The sequence below is a fragment of the Euprymna scolopes genome, chromosome 28 (assembly GCF_053919585.1).
Source record: "Euprymna scolopes isolate OS-2025 chromosome 28, ASM5391958v1, whole genome shotgun sequence".
Taxonomy (NCBI): Eukaryota; Metazoa; Mollusca; class Cephalopoda; order Sepiida; family Sepiolidae; genus Euprymna; species Euprymna scolopes.
The window spans coordinates 5,001-25,858 of NC_136509.1; the positions used below are offsets into that span (position 1 = coordinate 5,001).

The following is a 20,858-nucleotide window of genomic DNA, read 5'->3' on the forward strand; positions in this document are numbered from 1 at the left end:
ACTTTGATTTCCAATATTTAAACTGTAAAACAATTACAACCTTTCTTACATTGTACAGCTGTTTAACGATCGTGTATTTATTTAACATGCCATGTGCAAGACACTGCCTTAATAATATATGTCATTAAAGCACTTGAGCTGAAAAATAACATCATCGGTGAGGTCCTAGCAAGTAAGATCTAATGAATAAGTTATCGAATAATCAGCCTGTAATGAAGCAAAAATTAAACAAAAGAAGCATTACTGAACTAAAAAGTTACATAAAAAAAAAGAACATGATGAAACTCAATTAATATTAGTAAATTAAATTCAATTAATTAAAAAAAGAATTCAAAACGGAAAAGTAGTGTGTTTATGCGTTAAAAGTTGTTTTGTTGTTTCTGGGAATCAAGATGGTTGTTATTTATATTTAAAAACTAGCGGCGATTGCCCGGCTTTGCCCGATCGTAAAATATGTTTAAATATGTTATTTTAATTTGTCAGATTTCCTGTCTATTGGTCCCCGATTTATCACAGAGGGAACTTTGTTTTCAGTGGCGTCCGTGCGCCTGTGTGTCCGTGCGTCCGTTAATCCGGATTATTGCTAGATAACCGTCCATTAGTTTTTCCTGAAATTTTGTCACAAATTGTATTTTATTAAATAGATGTGCATAGTCAAAAATTCTTTCTACAAAAATTCCATTGCGCCCTCGTTTGTCCGTAGAGTTGTGATTTCAAAAGAAAAAAAGTATTTTGTTGCCATCAACCTGAATCGAAACTGAAAGCAAAACTGTAGCTTTCAAAGCTGGCGAGGCTACCACTGTACCAAGGTGACAAGAATATGAATTGACTAAAAATAAACTAAGATGAATGTACAAAATATATAACGATTTTTTCAATTTTTACCCTTTTTGACCCCTTAAAACTATGTTAAGCGACTAGAGCCCCATACTTAGCAAGTAGGATGAACAGACTTGATAAGTTAGCGTATAGGGATGCAGAGATGGGGGATTGTTCAGCTGTGCAAATGCACCTAGCTGAATTCTTCATAGATGCTTTAATGCCGAAATTCACGTGTAGTATTAACAATCATCTCGCTGCTTAACTTCATACATAGTAGCCCTGCCGAATTGGTCTCGATTGTAGTGACAATGTGCTTTGTTTAAGATGAAATGATAGTAATAATACTTTTGCTTATCCTTGAACATAGTAAAATGCAATACTATGTCATTTAAACTTCAAAGTGAGATCTTTGCTATTTTTAAAGTTCTAATACCTATTAAACATTCTATTTTGTAGGTTAAAATCCGTAGAAGGACTCTTACCGGAATTATAATAAAACAAAGGAGGCGAAGATGAAGTCAATGTTTTGTTTTTCAGTATGTGCCATAGTTTTCTTTCTTCTTTTTTTCTCAGAATACCTGAGAGTGTTTTTGTATCAAACTCCATCCTCTTCGTTAATAGCCGCTTTTCAAACGAATCAAGTTAAAACATCGTTTAAATTGGACATAAAACAAGATGTTATTGTTTTTCTACATATTCAAAAAACTGGTGGGAAAATGTTTGATTCAATTTTGGTTCATTCATTAAATGTGAACACTCCTTGCCTGTGTATAAAGCCGATAGCATCTGGTTGTCGTTGTCGTGGAGCCAATGGGCATATTTGGCTCTACAGCAGACTCTCCACCAACTGGATGTGTGGCGTCCATGCCGATTGGACAGAGCTCCATGAATGCGTTCCCAGAACTCTGAATTACTTGGAGAAAAATTTTGACGGAATTTCATTAAATCGAAGGTAAAGAACGAATCTTTATTATTACGACATTTCTCTTCATTAACGCGTTAATTAAATGAATTATATTTCATGGATATTAAAACGTTGTAAACGTAGAAAATGCTTGGAATTTTACAATATTGTCTCGCTATTTCCGCCATCACTTTATCTCTTTCTTTCTGTCACACTCTCTCTCTTTTCACGCACATACCTACATATCCATTATGAGCATTACTACGAAAATACATTAATGTTTATATCTTTTCCTCATTGATTTCTTGTTTGTTGACGCGTGGGAATATAAAATGACTTTAAAATATTAACAAAAAACTTTCAACACGCCAATAACTGAAAATGTTTCCACACGTCAATAAATAAGGAAATAGAAAAAAATATATAAATTTATATCTTTTATTCATACATATATATATACCTCACATGAGATACATGTGGATGCTATATGCAATTTGTTATACACACAAACACATGCATATATATATATATATACATATATATATACATATACATATATATATATATATATATATATATATATATATATATATATATATATATATATATATAAACCGAAGGTGCAGAACGAGTCTTTATTATTAAAGAAACCCGTAAAAGTTTTTTTTTTTTATACAAATCAACGAAAAGTTTCAAGATAATATGCATAATACTTTTGATGAGGTCGATAATAATATACTTAAAATACACCAAATTAAAAATGATGAAATAAGTAAGAAAATGCAAGTATAATGTTTCTGATATTTTTAGCTAAGGATTGGTTATTTGTATTATTTGAGACTACTATTCTCATTTTGAGTATCATTCTCACAGTTTCTATCGATGTAACCTTCTTCAGGTGTATCTTGTCGAACTCTGGAATATTTCCGTCGAACTCAGGAATTTGCATGTTATTTGGAACAGAAACCTTTATTTAATTCACGGTGGTAGCATGCTTTCGTTCCATCGATTTTTAGGAAACTTAAACCTATTTTATTTCTAGATGTAACTATCATTATTTCATACTACATTCTCTCTCTGTCTGTCTCTGTCTGTCTCTCTCTCTCTATATATATATATGTATATATATATACACATTATTATATATATGTATTGTTACTATCTACTTATTACTATATACATGTCTTCGAACTCGAGAATCTTTATTATTTATAATTAACGTTTCCATATCATGTTAAATATTATAATAGCTTTACTTAGTAAGTGATCGTTACACAGGACATATGCTGTTTTTTAGTCATCTTCACTGTCTATAGTTTTTACTTTGTCTTATATTTCCCTATTTCCCTCAATATATGGTCAGCCATGCCCGACTTTTCAATCTCTGTGCGCATTATGGCTTTTTGATGTTTTTTTCTAACCTTGCTTTAAGTGGACAACATGTCTCACCTTTGTATAGTTTTCAACATTTACATGGGATCCGAGAGCACGCTACCACCGTGAATTAAATAAATTCTGTGCGGATTCCCGAGTTCGGCAGAAAGATTCTCGAGTTCGACATTACATTTATCGAAACGTTATGAAAATGACATTCAACATGAAAACAGTAATCCGAAGAATTCAACTAATACAAAAATGCGAGTACTTTATCCATATGATCTAAATATTATAGTAAACAAAATAATTACAAGCCGAATAAAAAAATAGACGATTCTATGCAGTTTTGCCTCGCTAGTATATTAGAAATAGAACACATGCAAATAGGAACAGCAGAGAATCTTCCATTTCATGCGAAGAATTAAAAAATATATATTATCATTACAAATATTTCCGAGTCTTTCAATTACATTAGAAATTTTCTTAACCGAACTACACGGATAACCAGTACCATCGGAAAGAGCAATGCATCGGATGCATAATATGCAAAAATTGTAATATATAGTCAATTATTTCGTATAAAAATAAACTTTTAAATGAAGATAGGATCAGTTAAAATCGTCTATTTCTTAACGATTTCACACAACTGCACATGTGTCAAGCATTGCTTTTTGAACTTGTTTAAATAAAAGAATTTCCAACGTGATTTCTCCATCAGCGCTGTGGTCCAGTGGATTAGGAGGTTGTCTCATATGCATTAGTATTGAGGTTAACGTACATCTATCGGTGGTCGTTTCTTTTTGCATTTAACAGAGTTTTTTTTGTAATTTCGGCGGATAATGATATAAAAAACTGTTTCATTATTTCGATATTTTTAACAGAGGTTTAAATCAACCGAGAGTTACATTTTTATTTAAAAAAACAACAAAAATTCCAATCCAAAGACGATTCTTTAAAACACACAAACAAAAATAAAACATTCTTTTATATATTTTTTAACAATTTTTTGCATTTAAACAGGGTTAAAAGATTTTAAAATATTCTTTGTTTTATACTTTTTTATATTTATTTAACATTTCTTTTAATCAGTGGTTAATTTCATTAAAACAAACATTTTTCTTATTTCGAGGGTTACGTAAATCACCTTTTGTTTATATCATAACTGCTTCATTTTTTCTTCTAATACCACAAAAAGTCATAAGTAATCATTTTAAAACATAAAATACGTTTATTTCGATTAAAAAATTCTACTTAATTCCAGTATGGACTGTAAAGTAACATGGTCGTTGCAACAAACCGAAAAGATACGCATGCGTATTAAAGTAAATTGTTTAAAATGTTTATTTTCTACCGCTGTGACATCATAAGTACTCATGGTCGTGTGGACAAAAACGTTTGGTCGTAATTTTTTGGCTTCTTCCCTTCTTCCATGTTTTACATCAGAGGCCGGCTACCACGGCTAATTTTTTTTTCGATCGCACAGATACGCCTTACTAGTTTGATTGAAAGAAAAGTTGTTTTGATTTATATTTTGAAGGGGTGGGAGTTTTGTTTACAGCACACGGGAAACGTCGGGAATCCACCCGCTAATATCTAATAAAAGAAAAATTAGATTGAATAAATTCTAATTCAAATATATACATGCATATATATATATATATATATATATATATATATATATATATATATATATATATATATAGAGAGAGAGAGAGAGAGAGAGAGAGAGAGATAGATAGATAGATAGATAGATAGTTATATAGATAGATAGATATAGTAAGTTATAAAATATATATGGCGATTAAGCTACACTGAATATTCCGCGTTTCATCCACTCTTGGACTTTTCAGGCTTATGCGCGAATTTTGTGGTTGTCTTGTCTTTTTTATATACACACCTTCCATTGAGATTTTAGTTAGCCAATCAGCTTTTTAGTATCCACCGCGCCCTTCCTATCAGCCAATGACCTATTTGACCTCTGGTTGACCTGTTCCTTTGTGTGTGCTCTATTTAGCCTGGATATCTAGTTTCTTGACCTGTTTTAAATCTAGGTTATGTTTTTGTTTAAAATTTTTATTTTATTTTATGTTAGTTTATATATATAAATATATATATGTACATACATATATGCACACATATATACATATATATATGCATACATATGTGTGATCGTTTATCTATATTCATGTTAATTTAATTTATTTATTTGTTTATTTTCTATTGTTTTTTTTTAGTTTCAAAAATTTTTTGTATCGCTATCCTAGAGTAAATTTTCTCTTGTGAATACAGTTGTTCGCTATTTCTCTTCTACAGTTTAATAGATGTTGGGGTTCTTTAAAGTACAGGATAGCACATTTTTCATGAAGGCATAATCTACATGGGGCGTCTAGGATTCTACACGTGGTAGCTTGTCTTATTATTTTCCATTCGACTACCGGCGAATGTCCGCTTTCCTTGAGTTCCCCGTATTTATTTGCTAGCGTTGTTTTCACACGGTGTTTTTTATTGTTGAATGTACTTTTGTGGTCATAATATCGAGTTTCAACAATAAAAAACACCGTATGAAAACTAGAGAGGGTAAGAATTTGTTTGAACACGTTTTCTAGTTCCCTCGCATGAGGATGGGCAGTGCTATCCAATCGTTCACGAGCGCTGCCGAACTCTTCTGTTGTCTTTAGGAAAAAGGAAAGACCATTTGCCTATAGACCACCCACGGGTAGGATTGTTACTACAACTACCAGTGTCCCTCTCCACTTGTTGCTTTATCACGTACACATCACCGCTGGACTTGAAAGTGTCTGTTTATAAGCCGGTTATAATGAGTTTCTAAAACGGTCCTGGGCGTGAATAATTTGCTAGTGAAAAGATCATTGCACAGGAACAATCCCACTCTCTTCGTCTGAAAAGCCTTGATTCAATGACATGGAGAACCATAACAGGAAGAGACTACTAGACTGCTAAATTTCTTGCCTTGTGCCATATTTTATGTTTTGTTCATATTTACATAAATAAATATTGTAAGGTTGCTTTTTAAGCTGTGGACATGCTGTGTACCTGCAATTAAGTGGGGAAACATGCTAATTTTGATTAAGCTCGACAAAAGAACTGTACTTAATGAGGCTGCAGTAGCTGCACATATAACGAAATGGGTTATTCGTTACGGTGTTATAAATGTAACGGTCCATATCCTAGGATAAGATTGGATTATTAAACAATCTAATGGATTGTGAGACAGTCAGAAGTGCTTGTGACAAGCCCCGAAGAACTTGCATGTGTTAACGATGTTACCGGCGTGGGCACATTGCTCGATTTTGTCCGGGAAACGAGCAGGGGGTGAGAATTCAACGTTAATATCATCCCTCAAACTCTTGTAAATAGCGCATTACCATTTGTAACTGTTGGCATCAATATAATACCACGTACAGCACTGGTGGATACTGAATGCACGCAGTCATATCCACAAATCGTGTTATAATGAATATGCGAGGAAAGTGGCACATGTGCTCACAGCAGATGAAAGCACACTTGCCTGCTGTGGAATTAGAATGGTGCAAGTTAATATCTGTGTTAAGCTCGGAATTACCATATAAATTTTAGTTGTAAATAGAGACCTACTTGGATTTGATTTGTTGCTTAACCTGGACGCAATTAAGCGGCTAGGAAGAGTAGCTGTGTCTAGTGGCGGTGGGGTTAAGTTTCCACAATTAAGCAAAGCAAATTTTGCTGCCATCACCATTATCGAGCATGGTTGCATCGCAGAGTATGAAAAGAACACTCGGAAGTATACCGCATCTTGGAAATGAGCCAGTGACCAACTTCCAATTATGTTGAAAAATAGACTTGGGAAATATCAATCCCCAGAACACATTCAAGAGAGTATAACAGGGAACTACAACTGTCGATCGATAATGCCTGATTTCTGCCGTATCCGGAGAGTTAACCCGGTACCCCAAAAGGTCTAATCTCCCTAATGGGTGTTCTACAGCAAAACAACCAAGGTTCGGCCGTTATGGATTATCGGGAGCTAAATGAGTACGTAAACGTGTATGTGACCAACGCGGATGTTAACTTGCTAAAATTAAGGCAATGGCGACAGCAAGGACCGAACGTTGCAGTGCCGAGTCCATTTTTAAGTACATGCCCACAAATCTCTTTGGCTGTTTCAAACAGTGGCAATTACCAGTCAACGGCATCGTCTTACCCACCTAGGATTTGGGCTCAATATCTCCCCTTAATAATGCGGGCAATTATTAATATCGTCCTAAGTCAGGATGAGATCATAAACGTGACTACGTCTTCCTATATTGAAGACATTTTTATAGATGAGAGTACGTGTTCTTCGACACATGTCAGATAACATTTGGGGAAGTTTGTCTGGCAACCAAGACCCCAAAATAGCTGGGACTGGGCACACGCGTTTTGGAATTACGTGTCCAGGAGAAGCAAGGAAAACTACTATGGCTGCGTTGAAGTGACCTTTCAGTAGTACACGATAAACTAACCGGTTGAATTTTATTTTCAATGTGCGAGAAACTGACTGGCCATTTCCCAGTTTGTGGCGATTACGTGTCGCTACGGCGTTCGTGAAACGAAGGGCAAACAATGTGACTATTTGACGGGATAATGAAATGCAAAACCCACTTCTAGCACGAATAATCAAAGACATTTGTTTGAGAGTGGACTAGGACGATCCAGGAAAAGGTGACTGATGTATTTGTGGACAGGATGTTACAGTGTGGGTAGACACTTGTTCCTTAGCCACCGGTGTAGTTGTGGAAAGCAACGGTTCCGTGGAGGAAGATGCAAGCTGGCTCCGATTGGTGGATGAAGAGAAACATATAAACTTGACTGAGCTTGATACTGTGCTGCGAGGTGTCAACCTTACATTGCAGTGGAAAGTAAAAAATCATAATTTTACAAACGAGCTTTGCATGTGTATATCGGTGGATAACTGAAAGGCGAGAGTTCACACCAAAGCAGCCTCTAAAATGTTAATTGGGCGTTGCCTTCCCACGCTCTGAGAATTGGTCTTAGAATATGCACTGAAGGTTGATGTTGGGCCCCTTAAGTCTCACGATAACCGAGCTATCTAATTTGGGTACCACAGCGATGGTTAAATGAAATCCGTTAGATGATGAAACTCAGAGAACTTATGTGTGCCATAGCCGCAGAATACGATGTTTCTTAAGTAGACGTAATCGATCGGTTCATCGGTGGGAAGAGAATGTAACATTCTGTAAAGTTAATCAACACTAGAAATTACCGAAGCTAAGGTGCAGATGATGATTGAGGATTGCAAATCCATAGATTCAGCCCCAGAGCATTGGAAACCCGATATGCTTTGATGTCACGGAAAATTGGACAGGATTGCTATAGATATAATATATTTCGCTACCTAGTTGTACTTGACGTTGGTAGTCTGTGGTCCTAGACGTTTTGTCATCTGAAAGTAGTTGCAGTGACAAGACTCGACTAGCGTCGTCAAGCAGTTAGAAATTGTGTTTCGTGAAAAGGGACCGCTTTTTGAGTTGCTTACTGACAATGAAGATTTACTGAGTTTGCACGGATTTGGGATATGCCCATACTATTTCGGTGCGCCCACGCACTATCTGAAAACGGAATAATCGAGAGGTCCCATCGCATAATAAAGTGAATTGCGGCAAAAACACGGTGCATGATCTTGGAGGCAGTGTACTGGCACAACGTTGCGCCCAATGACAATAAGACGGCTACGACTGCACCCACAAACATAGCAATTACATATAGAATCCGTTTTAAGGGTGTCGATGAAGTGGTGGTCCCTGAAAATACATGAATAGTTAGTACAAGGAAGGAGATACTGTTTGGATGAATAATGCGGAGGGAAGATGTACGATGCAGTTCTGCCTGGGAACCGTGATGAAAATCAATAGTCTACACTCAATTTCAATTAATGGGATACCGCGCCACGTAAAAGATGTGAATCCAGCCTGCCGAAATGATTGCCCCATCTGTGACGACATCACCTCCACAGATAATGAATTCCCAATGCTATACGAACGACCACATGAAGAAAGATCCTTAGAGAGTGATGTGCCCAACGATCTAGAGCAGAAGAGGTTCAATGATGCAACAACAAAAAAGCGCCACTGAAGAAGTTCCAGGTACCATACTGTTAAGACGAAGTACCATGCAAAAGCGGTCTGCCCCACATTGCCATTTTGTGTGATCTCGAGATCCAGAAAGAGGGGAATGGACATGCGCGGAAGCGCTCAAGATTTGTGTGTCAACTTCTTAGTCGGGCACACCTACGGTTTGGCTTAGTTTGGTTTGGTTGTTTGCGTCATATCAACCCTTTTCGGGTTATTTAATGAAGAATCCAGTTATATTGGAAATAGTATCCATGTTGCATTCAGTTATTTTGTATAAGGTTTTTATTCTCCATTCTCTTTGTATCTTTAATCACTAGTTTGTAGTACTTGGTTTGGTTGTCTTATAGTGAGTTTTATCGCTTTTGTTACCTAACATGCAGAACATGAATGGGTTTTGCAATGGAAGAGGGAAAAGGATTACAGTATTAATGTTTGGTACATTTTAAGTGAGGAAACCAGTCATGAAGTGGGGGAGATAGAAAGAAAAAGGGGAAATGGAAAAAAGAAAAAGCGGGAAAAGGTGGGTTGTTGTTTTTTGTTTTGGTTTTACAGAACATAATTAAGTTTTGTAAAAGTATGTAGAAAAACAAAAAGCATCAATGTTAGGCGCATTTCATCTCAGGAAGCCAATATCTTCAAACGCCTACGGCGAAAATGAGTTCAAACAAGGGTTACAAAAAGACGACGCTAGAATCATTCAGCAAGTATCTGCCGTGGTTGCTCTGGTAGTGTTGCGGGTCGTATCGACGGAATTGTTCGCATTGTGTTGGGTCGTGTCGACGGAGTTTTTCGGAATTTCGTGGGGTCGTACGGACGGAATTGTTTGCATCGCGTCCGGCCGTTCGACGGAAGTGTTTGCGAATTTGGGGGAATGATGTGAAAACAGTTTATTAAGCTTAACGACCTATTTACGTTAACACAAAACAAATATTAGTTATATGTGTTTAAAGTACGCTAGCCACCCCCAAAATTCACCATGGACTTACCTCCTATATGTAACATGGTGTAACTTTATTATAATTTAATATTATCAATATAACTTTGGTAGTATTTTAAAGCAGAAGGGCAAAATAAACCAGTATCAATTAAAAATAAATTCCATCGTATTAAAATAATGAAATAGCGAGACGAAATTCGTGTTTACATAATTAACGCTTTAAAATACCGTTATCATGTAGCAAACATTCCGAACGTGAAAACATATCCGTGTTTCATAAATCTAGCAAAAATCAACAAATATTCAGATTTCCGTAAAATTTTCAATACTTATCCATTTTAGACTGAAATTACATATAAAATGCAGTTTCCGTAAAATATATGAAAGGGAAATATTATTTTAGTGCGTGTCCCCCATTTTTAATTTTTCGAAATTTGAACAAAATATATTTAAATTGATCTTAATTTCTATTTATTATGAAACATAAAAGTTCCAATAAATACAAAATATTTATTTTTTAAAAGTTTAAATACACGTATTGAACAAAAACTTACCTTGAAGTTGTAATTAAAAAATTGATATAGATTTAATATTATTATGCTATTAATAGTTTTTTCTAATTAATACATACTATTACTAGTTGAATTTCCAAGAAAAAAAGAAACTTCCTAAAAATTAATTAATTTTTAGTAGTTAAAACGATTAAAATTACATTATTTCAAAATGTTAATGGTGTTTAATTTTTTCTGTATATTAAGTTATAAACATGACTCTTGCCAGCTATTTCATCGCCAGATTTAAATGGATTATAAAATATTATTGCTAAAAAAATAAACATTTTGTAGATCACTACCATATATAGTTTTTTCTATTCATCAAATAAGTATGGAAACCGGTAATTAACCAAATGAACAGTCATACATATTTAGTAAAACATTATTTCATATTTAATGTACAAATATGTGTAATATTATTATCTTTAAACTGTGTAAACTTAAAACTTAACCAAATTAAAACAAAGATTAATTATTTATTTCAGTTTAAAGAAGATAAATAAAGGTTTTAAAAATGATTAAGTCACTTTTGTTGCTCTATACTTCGTATAGTAAACACAAGTCTGACGTCACAGGGTTATGCGCTCCATTCTTCACAATCGTTTGACAGTGCCTAAAGTACGCACAAAATAAAAAAGAAAAACAGATAATAATAGTTATTACATGTGTGAGTCTTACGAAAAGAAAAAAAAATTGAAGCACTTTATTTTCCTGGTTAGAGTGTTACGTTATCATTTGAGGTAAATTATGCGGCCGGTTTCTTAATGTAGCGTTGCTTTTCGATAATAATTCCTGTTGGTACATATCAACATTCAAATTAAAGGCGTTCACGACCCACAGACTATTTTAGTTAAACGTTTTCGGATGTTTAATTATTAAATATGTAAAGAGCACTCACCTTACTATAATTGTTGGCAAAATGTGTCGCTATTCAGTTAGTTTGGTATAAGCGGCAGACGTTGAAGATGGAGCTGGTAGTGAACTAGGAGATGGTCCTTGCCTTAAAGTTTTCTAAGTTGCTTAATGTTGGCGTCTTCTTCCATAATTAGGTGAAGGTCGTTATCAATTAGGTGTGTGTTTGTTTATAGTGAATATAGTTATTAATTATTGGTGTATCGGGACCACTTTGTATCCAATTTACTTTTACCTTTGTTCATTTATTAATCGATTATGAATGGGAGTGAGGGGTTATGAGTTTACAGTTACTTTTCTGGGGGTGCTATTAGTTTTTTATAATTTATATAAAGGGTATCTACCAAATGCTTGCAGTTTTTAGCTGATTAAACTTTTAATAATTTATCCCGGTCCTTAAAACTCTCATATTTCTCCGCTAAACATAGGTAACATGGTGAAGTTACTGAACTACATGTTTTAACCTTTCTAAAACTTTTCCATTCGATTGAAAGTGTTTTCTTCGCCTCGATTAGCCTCTAGTAGTGTACAAAGAGTCAGGTGTCGATAGCATATGTTTTATTATTCCTTGATAGTATGTGGCCATAGAATCTGTGTTTAAAGGTCAAGGAAGTAGTATCTATGTAGCATTTTTCTGTTTCCGGGTTTTCTACGGGGATTATTCTAGCCTGGTATGCCACCTAGGATGTGAAGCAACTATTACTTAGTGGGCATTCGGTAAGTCTTTGACAGTTGCAGGTCTTTCTATTAAAACTATCATTAGAATCCCTAGTTGGAATGTTTTTCTTTAATATTTTATTATTGTGCTTTTTTGTGTAATTCTTCCTAGGTTTTCAGTACAGCTGTAGACTGTACTGTTAAGTGGCAAGTGTTTATCTATAAATGAAGGAATTTATTCCCAAGTTTCGTGTTTACCATTTGGCTGAAGGGGACATGAACCAAATTATTTTCCTCCTCAATTATTAGATCTAGTTGTATCAATATTATTGCTATTGTATTTAATGTAGACATTTTTATATTCAGTATTTTTTAGCGCGTTGTTATAAATATTTTTGTATTTATTGAATATTTCTTCATTGGACGAGTTATTATTTATTCTACGTTCGATTGATTTAGGTATATGCTTAATGATAAGGTCTATGGCAAGAGAATATTCTTTTAATTATTTTTACTCTCGAGAATATATCAGTTAATATCTTATACGTTTTTATATAGAATGATGTGGTTCTCAATTGATTAACTGTGTCTAACTGTGTTGGATATATACTCGAAAGTCCAAAAAATGATGAGAATATTCTATTGTCATAGCCCTATTAATTATAGAAGGTTGGTGGTGTGAGTGTTAATGGATATATGTCGGGTTTGTGTTTTCCTTAGTGTATGGTTTGTAGGCATTGGTAAATAAATTGAAGGTGACTTTCAGAAAATTTACTTGTTTAATTTGCTTGTAATTTCTATTTTGAGGCCAAATTCTTCAAAACCTTATGCACTGTTCTTCTGAGTCCGTCACATTTTATATTTGTGGTGTTGTTAACTATCCCCAGGTCGTCGTCCCTGTATAAGCCTATATATTCGATTTTTATATCGTTATCTTCGGTGATGCTATGCAGTGTGAATAATCCAACTTCCGACGGATTCAGGAGAACACTATATAAGGCTTTGAGGAATTACTAGCAACATTAAACTTTCTGGACGTTACTTTTGATTTAACCACCAATACCTACAAACCACAGACTAAGGCAAACACAAACCCCACACCAACACTCCAACCACCAACCCTTTATCATTAAGCACATACCGAAATCAATCGAACGAAGAATAAAAAATAACTCACCCAATGAAGAAATATTTAATAGATACAAAAAATATTAATAACAACGCGCTAAAAATATAGTATGTAAAAATTTCGAAACTAAATACAATACTAATAATATTAATATAACTAGATCTAATAATCGAGGAAGGAAAATAATTTGGTTCATCCTCCCTTCATCCTAATAGTAAAAACAAAACTTCGGAATAAATTCCTTCACCTTATAGATAAACACTTTACAATGACTGATTTGTGGTGACTAATCTCTATTAATACCTTACATTGTGCATCGAATAGATACCATAATACTTAGCTCACTGAACATTATTATAACAGATCGACCCAGTAGTTTCGGAGAAAAAGTGGACGGACAGACAGACAAATTAAGAAAAGTATAATGTATATATCTGTGTGTCTCTGATTCATCGTTATTTTCATCGCAAATTCTCGTCAGAGCTCCAATATATGCACCCCATGGTCTGACTTCCACGAAAAACACTCGTATAGCTGGAATTACTATCAATAATTTCTCACATCTCTTTATCTATGCCTAACCTTAAACGTAGATTCCATGAAGAAAGTTTCTTCCTTAGAACTGCACGCCTGTTTTCCTGCTTTCGAACTGACTACAATATGGTCGTTTTTAAGTTCAACGTGAACAAATTCTTGATGAGCCATCCCCTTAAGTAATCTAATTTACCAAATTTCCACTACTAACGATTCCTATAATATTGTCTCATTGATAATATACACTCATTAACCCTTATCCTCCAGTGGCACCTGGTCCTTGATAAGCAGTGACTCCTTTGTAAAAAAGTCGAGCTAAAGAAATCATATATATTATGATTATTAATTTTAGTTTTATAGACGTAAATGCACTGAAACCCTTGGGTTTATCAAAAAGTGCTCGATGAATGAACAATGTTTATAGTATGCTTATTTATATAAATATTATTGGCTACATATGCGCATGCATGTTCTTGTAATGCCTTCTTTTAGAGATATCGCTTCATCAGGCCGTGATATTGTGTTGAGAGCAAAACTTAATAATGTTAAATTGTTTGTATACAGAAAGTTTTATTTAATTCACATTAAGGAGAAGAGGAATGGAGAGGAAACAGTGTCAGCAGAAAGTGAGGACAAAACGTAGAGGGAGGGAGAAGGACGGAGGTGGAAAGGACGTATACGTGCGTTTGTCAGTATTGAAAATATCTGTTTTTAATTTCTGTTTGTGAAAATTACCTAAAACAATTAATCTATTCACGAAAACGCGAAAGTATATAATGCTGGAAGTCGAACAATCATGTGTATATTGTATGTTTGTATATATGCGCATTTATATTTGTGTGTGTTACATGCATACGTGAGTGTGCATACGTGGATATTATTATGCTTATCTGTGCGTTTATGCATATATGTGTACTCGTGTGGATACGGGTATTGTGTGCATACGTATATACATTGCAAACGTATGTGAATATATGCGAACTGGCGCACATCTATATATATAAAAGCGAAAATGTGTGTTTGTATGTATGTGTGTTTGTTTTTATATATGTATGTGTGTTTGTATGTCTCGCAAAAACTTTCCACACGGGTCACGGATTTTCAGGAGATCGGTATCATTTTAAAGTTCCAACCTTTGCCCGACAAATATCGAAAAATTGGTCAAAAACATAAATTTCCTCACCCTAAAATCATCAGTTTTCTACAGGGAGGGGTTAGCAAAAACCGTCCCCTCATGACAAGTTCGCTTCTACGTATGCGCAAATGACGTCGGAACATGATTTAGTTTAAATTTAAAAAAAAACGGATCCAATTTCGTCGACGCCGTCTTAGCTCAGTTTCTTAGAGCCCCACCTCGTTATCTAAAGGTTTTGGGTTCGAATCGTGGTGTCAGGTGTCTTTTTTGTTTTCGATTTTTTAAATGTTAATATTGAAACAGGGTTATTTAAGCCAGTGCCTTTTTTGTTTTTATTTTTCAGATTTTTAAAGTAGTTTTAACGTTCGTTTTTCTGTTTTATTTTTCCATCACATTCGCGTTTTCTTTTTTGTTTTTCCGATTTTTACTGTTTTTTCCCAACAGGTGTTGGGGAGGGGGAAACTAGCTCCCTATTGTCCAGATTGAATAGCAATTGTCTGATATAAGAGGAGTTTGTCCCCACATTGATCAAAGCTGATTGCTTCTGGACGTTTCCCGGCGCGATGCCGAGAACATGTCCGTTTGAATTTAGTTTCACTTTATTTATACTAAAAAGCAGGACAAACAGGGGACAGAGCGAAATAGCGCGAATCTCATAAAAGTCGACATAAATAAATGTAGAAGCTACCCGCATTCCTAAATCGTAAATATTATTATCTAGGGGCTATATAAACAGTTCTAAGCAATCATAACCACCTGGGACTGTCGGCGAGAAAAGCCTTTGCGAGACATACACGAAGTGGGAAATTAAAATGAAACATAGTAATGTGGAATTTGATAATGAAGCAAGGGTTGTCTAATCCCTAACTGTGTCAATGTATTTATGCATTAATTTGAAAATCCTACTGAGACATTGTTAAAAAATGTCATAATTTTTCTTACAATTTTAGTGCCGATAGTGAAGAAGGAAAAAACCCAGTAATATTGAAATTTATGATGAAACAATGGTTGCCTAATTCTTAACCAAGATGATGTATTTATGTACTAATTTGGAAAGTCTAATGATCGACTTTCTAAAAATTGTTTCAGTTTTCTTAAAATTATGGTAACCTTGGTGGTAAGAAAAATTATTTAACATGTTATACAATACCTGGCGATAGTATGTGAAATTGTTTCATGTATGTTTTTTAATTACCCGTCCGAGGGTAGGTAAAATTATTTAAAATATGTGTTGTATATTACCCATCGCCGCAAAGAAAACATTATTTCATATATATGGTATAAATTACTTATTGTAGAACAGGTACAATTATTTGATACGTGTAATACCCGTCCTAGGGTAAGTAAAATATTATTTTGCTCGAAAAGGCTAATGATACATAGACATGAAAAATTTCTCTATCCGAATAATAACAAATATGTTCAAAATCAGCTTCAATTTTCTCATTGTTTATACGGTCCAGAGCAACGCTGGGTATTCCCGCTAGTTAACATATAAAAGAGGCTTTAATGTTTATGCATGTTGTGTCGCTCATAATATCGAATTGTGTTGTGTGTATTTCTACTTACTTAAATATGCTCTGACCACTACGTAATTTTCATATAGCTTACACATACATAACTTGAATCCAAAACTCTTGATATTAAGTAACAATATGATCAAAGTGAGGATTCCAAAGAATAGTAAATGAAAAGACAACATAAATATAAGATTTTCACCAATAGAAATTAAGAACACGTTTCCAACTTAATACGGACCAACACACGCATTTATCCATTCCATCATCCCCTTTTTCCCTATGTTTTGTTTTCATGTTTTACTGACACTGCTTCTTCTCCATTTCTCCTCTCCTTAATTTAAATAAAATAAAATTGTCAGTATACAAAGAATTTAACATCCTTGAATTTGGTTTTCAGATGAACACCACGACCTGATGTAGTGATGTTTCTAAAACGAGGCATTGTAGAAACATGTATGCACATATGTTTACAATAATGTTTGTTAAATAAACAGTCTCTATATGTGTGTGTGTGTATGTGTGTTAAAGAGAGAGAGAGGGGGAGAGAGGGAGAGCGAAGTAGAGCATCTTGTTACACACAATTTAATGGATGAAATACTGCTGGGCGAATGCATTTCAAGTAATGTGTGGAATTGAGCAAGAATCTCACAAGTTAAATTACCTATAGTGTTCAATGTATTTCTATAATGAGACGCGTATTTCCTGTTTATACAGATTTATACGATTTTTTTTTATCTTCTGTCCCTTTTTCAAAACTTTCCTGTTTAAAATTTGCTCGTTCTTTCTTATTTTTTTGTCATTTTTTAACGGTGCATATACGCTCATTACTAATAATTCAGGGTCGATTGATTGTAGCCTTAACTGTCAATATGTAACAATTCTTTTTTTAAAAATTGATGTGTATCTCCTGGTTATTTAATTATTTTCTATGATTTAAAATTTGTTTCGAGACTCTTCCTTATAAAGACCTAGCATTGTTACTCGCTGTTACTCGAATGTATAAACAATAATATTAGAAAAAGTTATACTTCTCTATCCGCTTCTCTCTGTCTCTTTCTACTGCTCCTCTTCATATCTTCCTTTTCTTCTCTCCTCCCCTTCTCTCTCCTGTATCTTTCTCTCTCTCCATCCTTCACTGTCTTCACCTTCCATTCTCATTTTATCTTCCCCTTCTCTATATAAATTTTCTCTTTTTCTTTCGCCACCATCTGTTCTCCATTTTTGGCAACTGCAAAATCTCGCTCTCATTGTCGACTCCCCTCACCAATTTTATATCAGTTGACTTACAAAAGAATGAATATTACAAAAATATGTTCATGCTATTTTTCAGATAAAATGATTAAATGTAATATATCACCATTTGTTAGTATGTGTTTTTTCTAAATTTTAGGTAGAATGCACACAAACAGACAACTACTCTTCATATAATAAATAAAATTGAATGAACATTGCAAAATATGTCAATATGTTGTCCAAGGTATTGCTTAAAAAGAACCTATTAACTTTGTAGGTGATCTTGTGAGTTCCTGGGTTTTCTGAAGGACATTCCAAATAGCTAGACAACTACCCTTTATATAATATATAAAACATTTGTCAGAATTGTGAGTTTAGTTATTTGTTCACAAAATAATTCCCATTTTTTTCTAATGAAATTTCTTTTTATTTAATAAAAAGACTCGGAAATAATCTAATGTATTTCTTCTTTCTTTTCTTTCAGATATCGTTATATAACAATTTTACGTGAACCGGTTGCACGTTACCTCAGTGAATGGTTACATACGCAACGTGGGGCCGACTGGCCTACCTTACACAAATGCCGCGGACATCTACCGTCTCTTGCGGATTTTCCACCTTGCCGTAAAGGATTAACGTGGATTAACGTAACTCTCGAGGCTTTCATGAATTGTTCCACGAACCCAGCGCGGAATCGACAGACATACATGTTGGCTAATATGCGTCAGGTCAACTGTTATAATTTGACTGGAATGGATTATGATGTGCGTCAGAAAAAAATATTGTCAAGCGCCAAAACCAATTTATTGTCTATGCCGTTTTATGCTATGACTGATTTTATGAATGAAAGTATATTTTTGCTCCAACATTCGATGGGAATTTCTTTAAAAAATAGAATTAAAATAAATCCCAAACCGAGAGCCAGCTCACTTCGAGTCGACCAACAGATTTTAGAAAAAATTAAGGAACTTAATAGACTTGATATTGAATTGTACGACTTTGCAAAGAAGCTCTTCTTTTTGCGCCTGAAATCCGTCAAAGAAGACAAATTTAACCCATCAACAAATTAAAATTAGATTCTTTATTTTTTTTTGTGTATATGCGTGATTTGAGTGAGTTTTCAGATGTAAAAATAGTGCATAAACAGAATAATTAGAAAATGCCTCTATTCTAAACATAAAGAGGTTGGGGCTTTTTAAAACACTATAATGTATGTTCGCATAAAATAAACTTGAAAAGAGGATAAAATTCTTAGAGATCAAAAAAGATTTATTGTAAATAATGAATGCGAGGAAAAAATGACAAAAAAAAATGGAAGTTTGTTGTGGCACTTTAAGTGTTCCATAAGTAAAAGCTTCTTCCGGTAGTTTTCAAGTATTCTTCACATGCAAACAGAGATTTTATTATCAGCATTTAGAAACGTTCGAAATAATAATCTTTTTTAACTATAATCAATAAATAATTCAGTTGAAAAATAATTGAGGACTTATGGATACCAAAGCAGCGTGATCGAAGTGATACATGGAGAGTAAGTTAATTGAACTTGAAATTTATACGTTGACGAAGTATTGTGGTCGATTCTATTTGCGAAGAAAATCAACTGACCTAACACTCATCATTTAATTATGGCCAAACACATTCGCCTCCAAACAAATTATGAGCATACAAGACCAGAAGTCGTGTGTTTATATCACGTCGAGGTCATAAATAAAGAATCTTGGTATACAAGACCTTCCTGTATTTATATAAAAACTCAATTATTCAGAAGAAAATCTTTGAGATACTTTAAAAATGTATTGGTAACATTATCAATACGGATTAATCACGAGTACATTCGGGCTCTTGTTAGGTCATAGAAGTTAAGCGACATTGGACCTAGTCAGTACCAGATACGTGACTATTTGGGAATACCAAGCACTATATGTCACACATGACTATGGACAAATAGTGTCGTAAACTAGTAGCATCTATCGTTACAACTATAGCCCAAATTTTGAATCGCAGACATCAATAAAGTAAAATGAAACCAGGGTTCATCTATTAAGAGTGATCATAAACCCTGAAGATAATTATAATGATGATGGTGATCGTAATCATCATCATGATTGGTAATATTATTAATACACTTTTTAAAATGGCAAGTGACTATTGTATTAGAATACACAACATGTTGTAGAAAGCGTGAGCATAAAAAGAATGTTGACCTAACGTGTTATGGACGGTTGCATTACAAATTGTCGGTAGCAGTTTTCACTCCACGTATTGTTGCAACATCGGCGGCAAGTACAAAAAAAGCGCGCGAAAGAATATTAAGGAAAACTTTTTCTAGTTAATTCATTTGCATTTAAGAAGCACAACTCATGACGAAACGAATACTAATTTTTGACTGAAATTTACTGTTATTTTTAAATTTAGAATTCATTAGGTTTTTACATTTATTAATAGAAAAAAATAATTGCAAAAAATAGAATGTATACGGATTTAAAAAATTTAGTATACAAAATGCAACCAAATTTTATATACACTTAATTTCCAAAAATAATGTTTTGCAAACAAATTTTTAATAAAGATGAAGAGTTGAAGAAATCGATTAGGTTTGCAAAGAGTGACTATTAATTTTTCTCTCGATCGTCTCGAATTCATGCAAGTCATTCAATAATTTATGTATGATAGTACAACGTGTGGTCATTAGGAGGTAACGTAAATAGAAATCAACACGAAATATAATAAAATTAGATCATGCTTGAGCGAGGACCATAGAAATCTTAATTGATTTTTCTAATATAACAATAAAAATGTAAATAAATTAATAAGACGAACATAAAAAGGGGGGGAATATTGAGATAATTTTTTTATCAAAATCAAAAGTTATTTAATAGGCGGTTAATATCGGGATATACAGATAATTAGAACGGTATGATGAAGACTTTGTAATATCTTGCTAAAAATATGAAAAAATGAAGAAAATATAAAAAGAAGAAAAAACTAAGAATTAAAGTGAAAGCGTATAATA

The 20,858-nt window shown here is 33.8% G+C and overlaps 1 protein-coding gene across 1 annotated transcript in view; it reads left to right on the forward strand.

Moving 5' to 3' along the window:
* LOC145249422 (heparan-sulfate 6-O-sulfotransferase 1-like) overlaps positions 1-20,858 on the forward strand; it is a 21,935-nt gene extending 1,077 nt beyond the window's left edge. The window contains exons 2-3 of the mRNA XM_080110973.1: positions 1,279-1,774; positions 18,330-20,858. Coding sequence (XP_079967099.1) covers positions 1,335-1,774; positions 18,330-18,915 — 1,026 coding nt within the window. The 5' untranslated portion in view covers positions 1,279-1,334 and the 3' untranslated portion in view covers positions 18,916-20,858. The remainder of the gene's footprint in view (positions 1-1,278; positions 1,775-18,329) is intronic.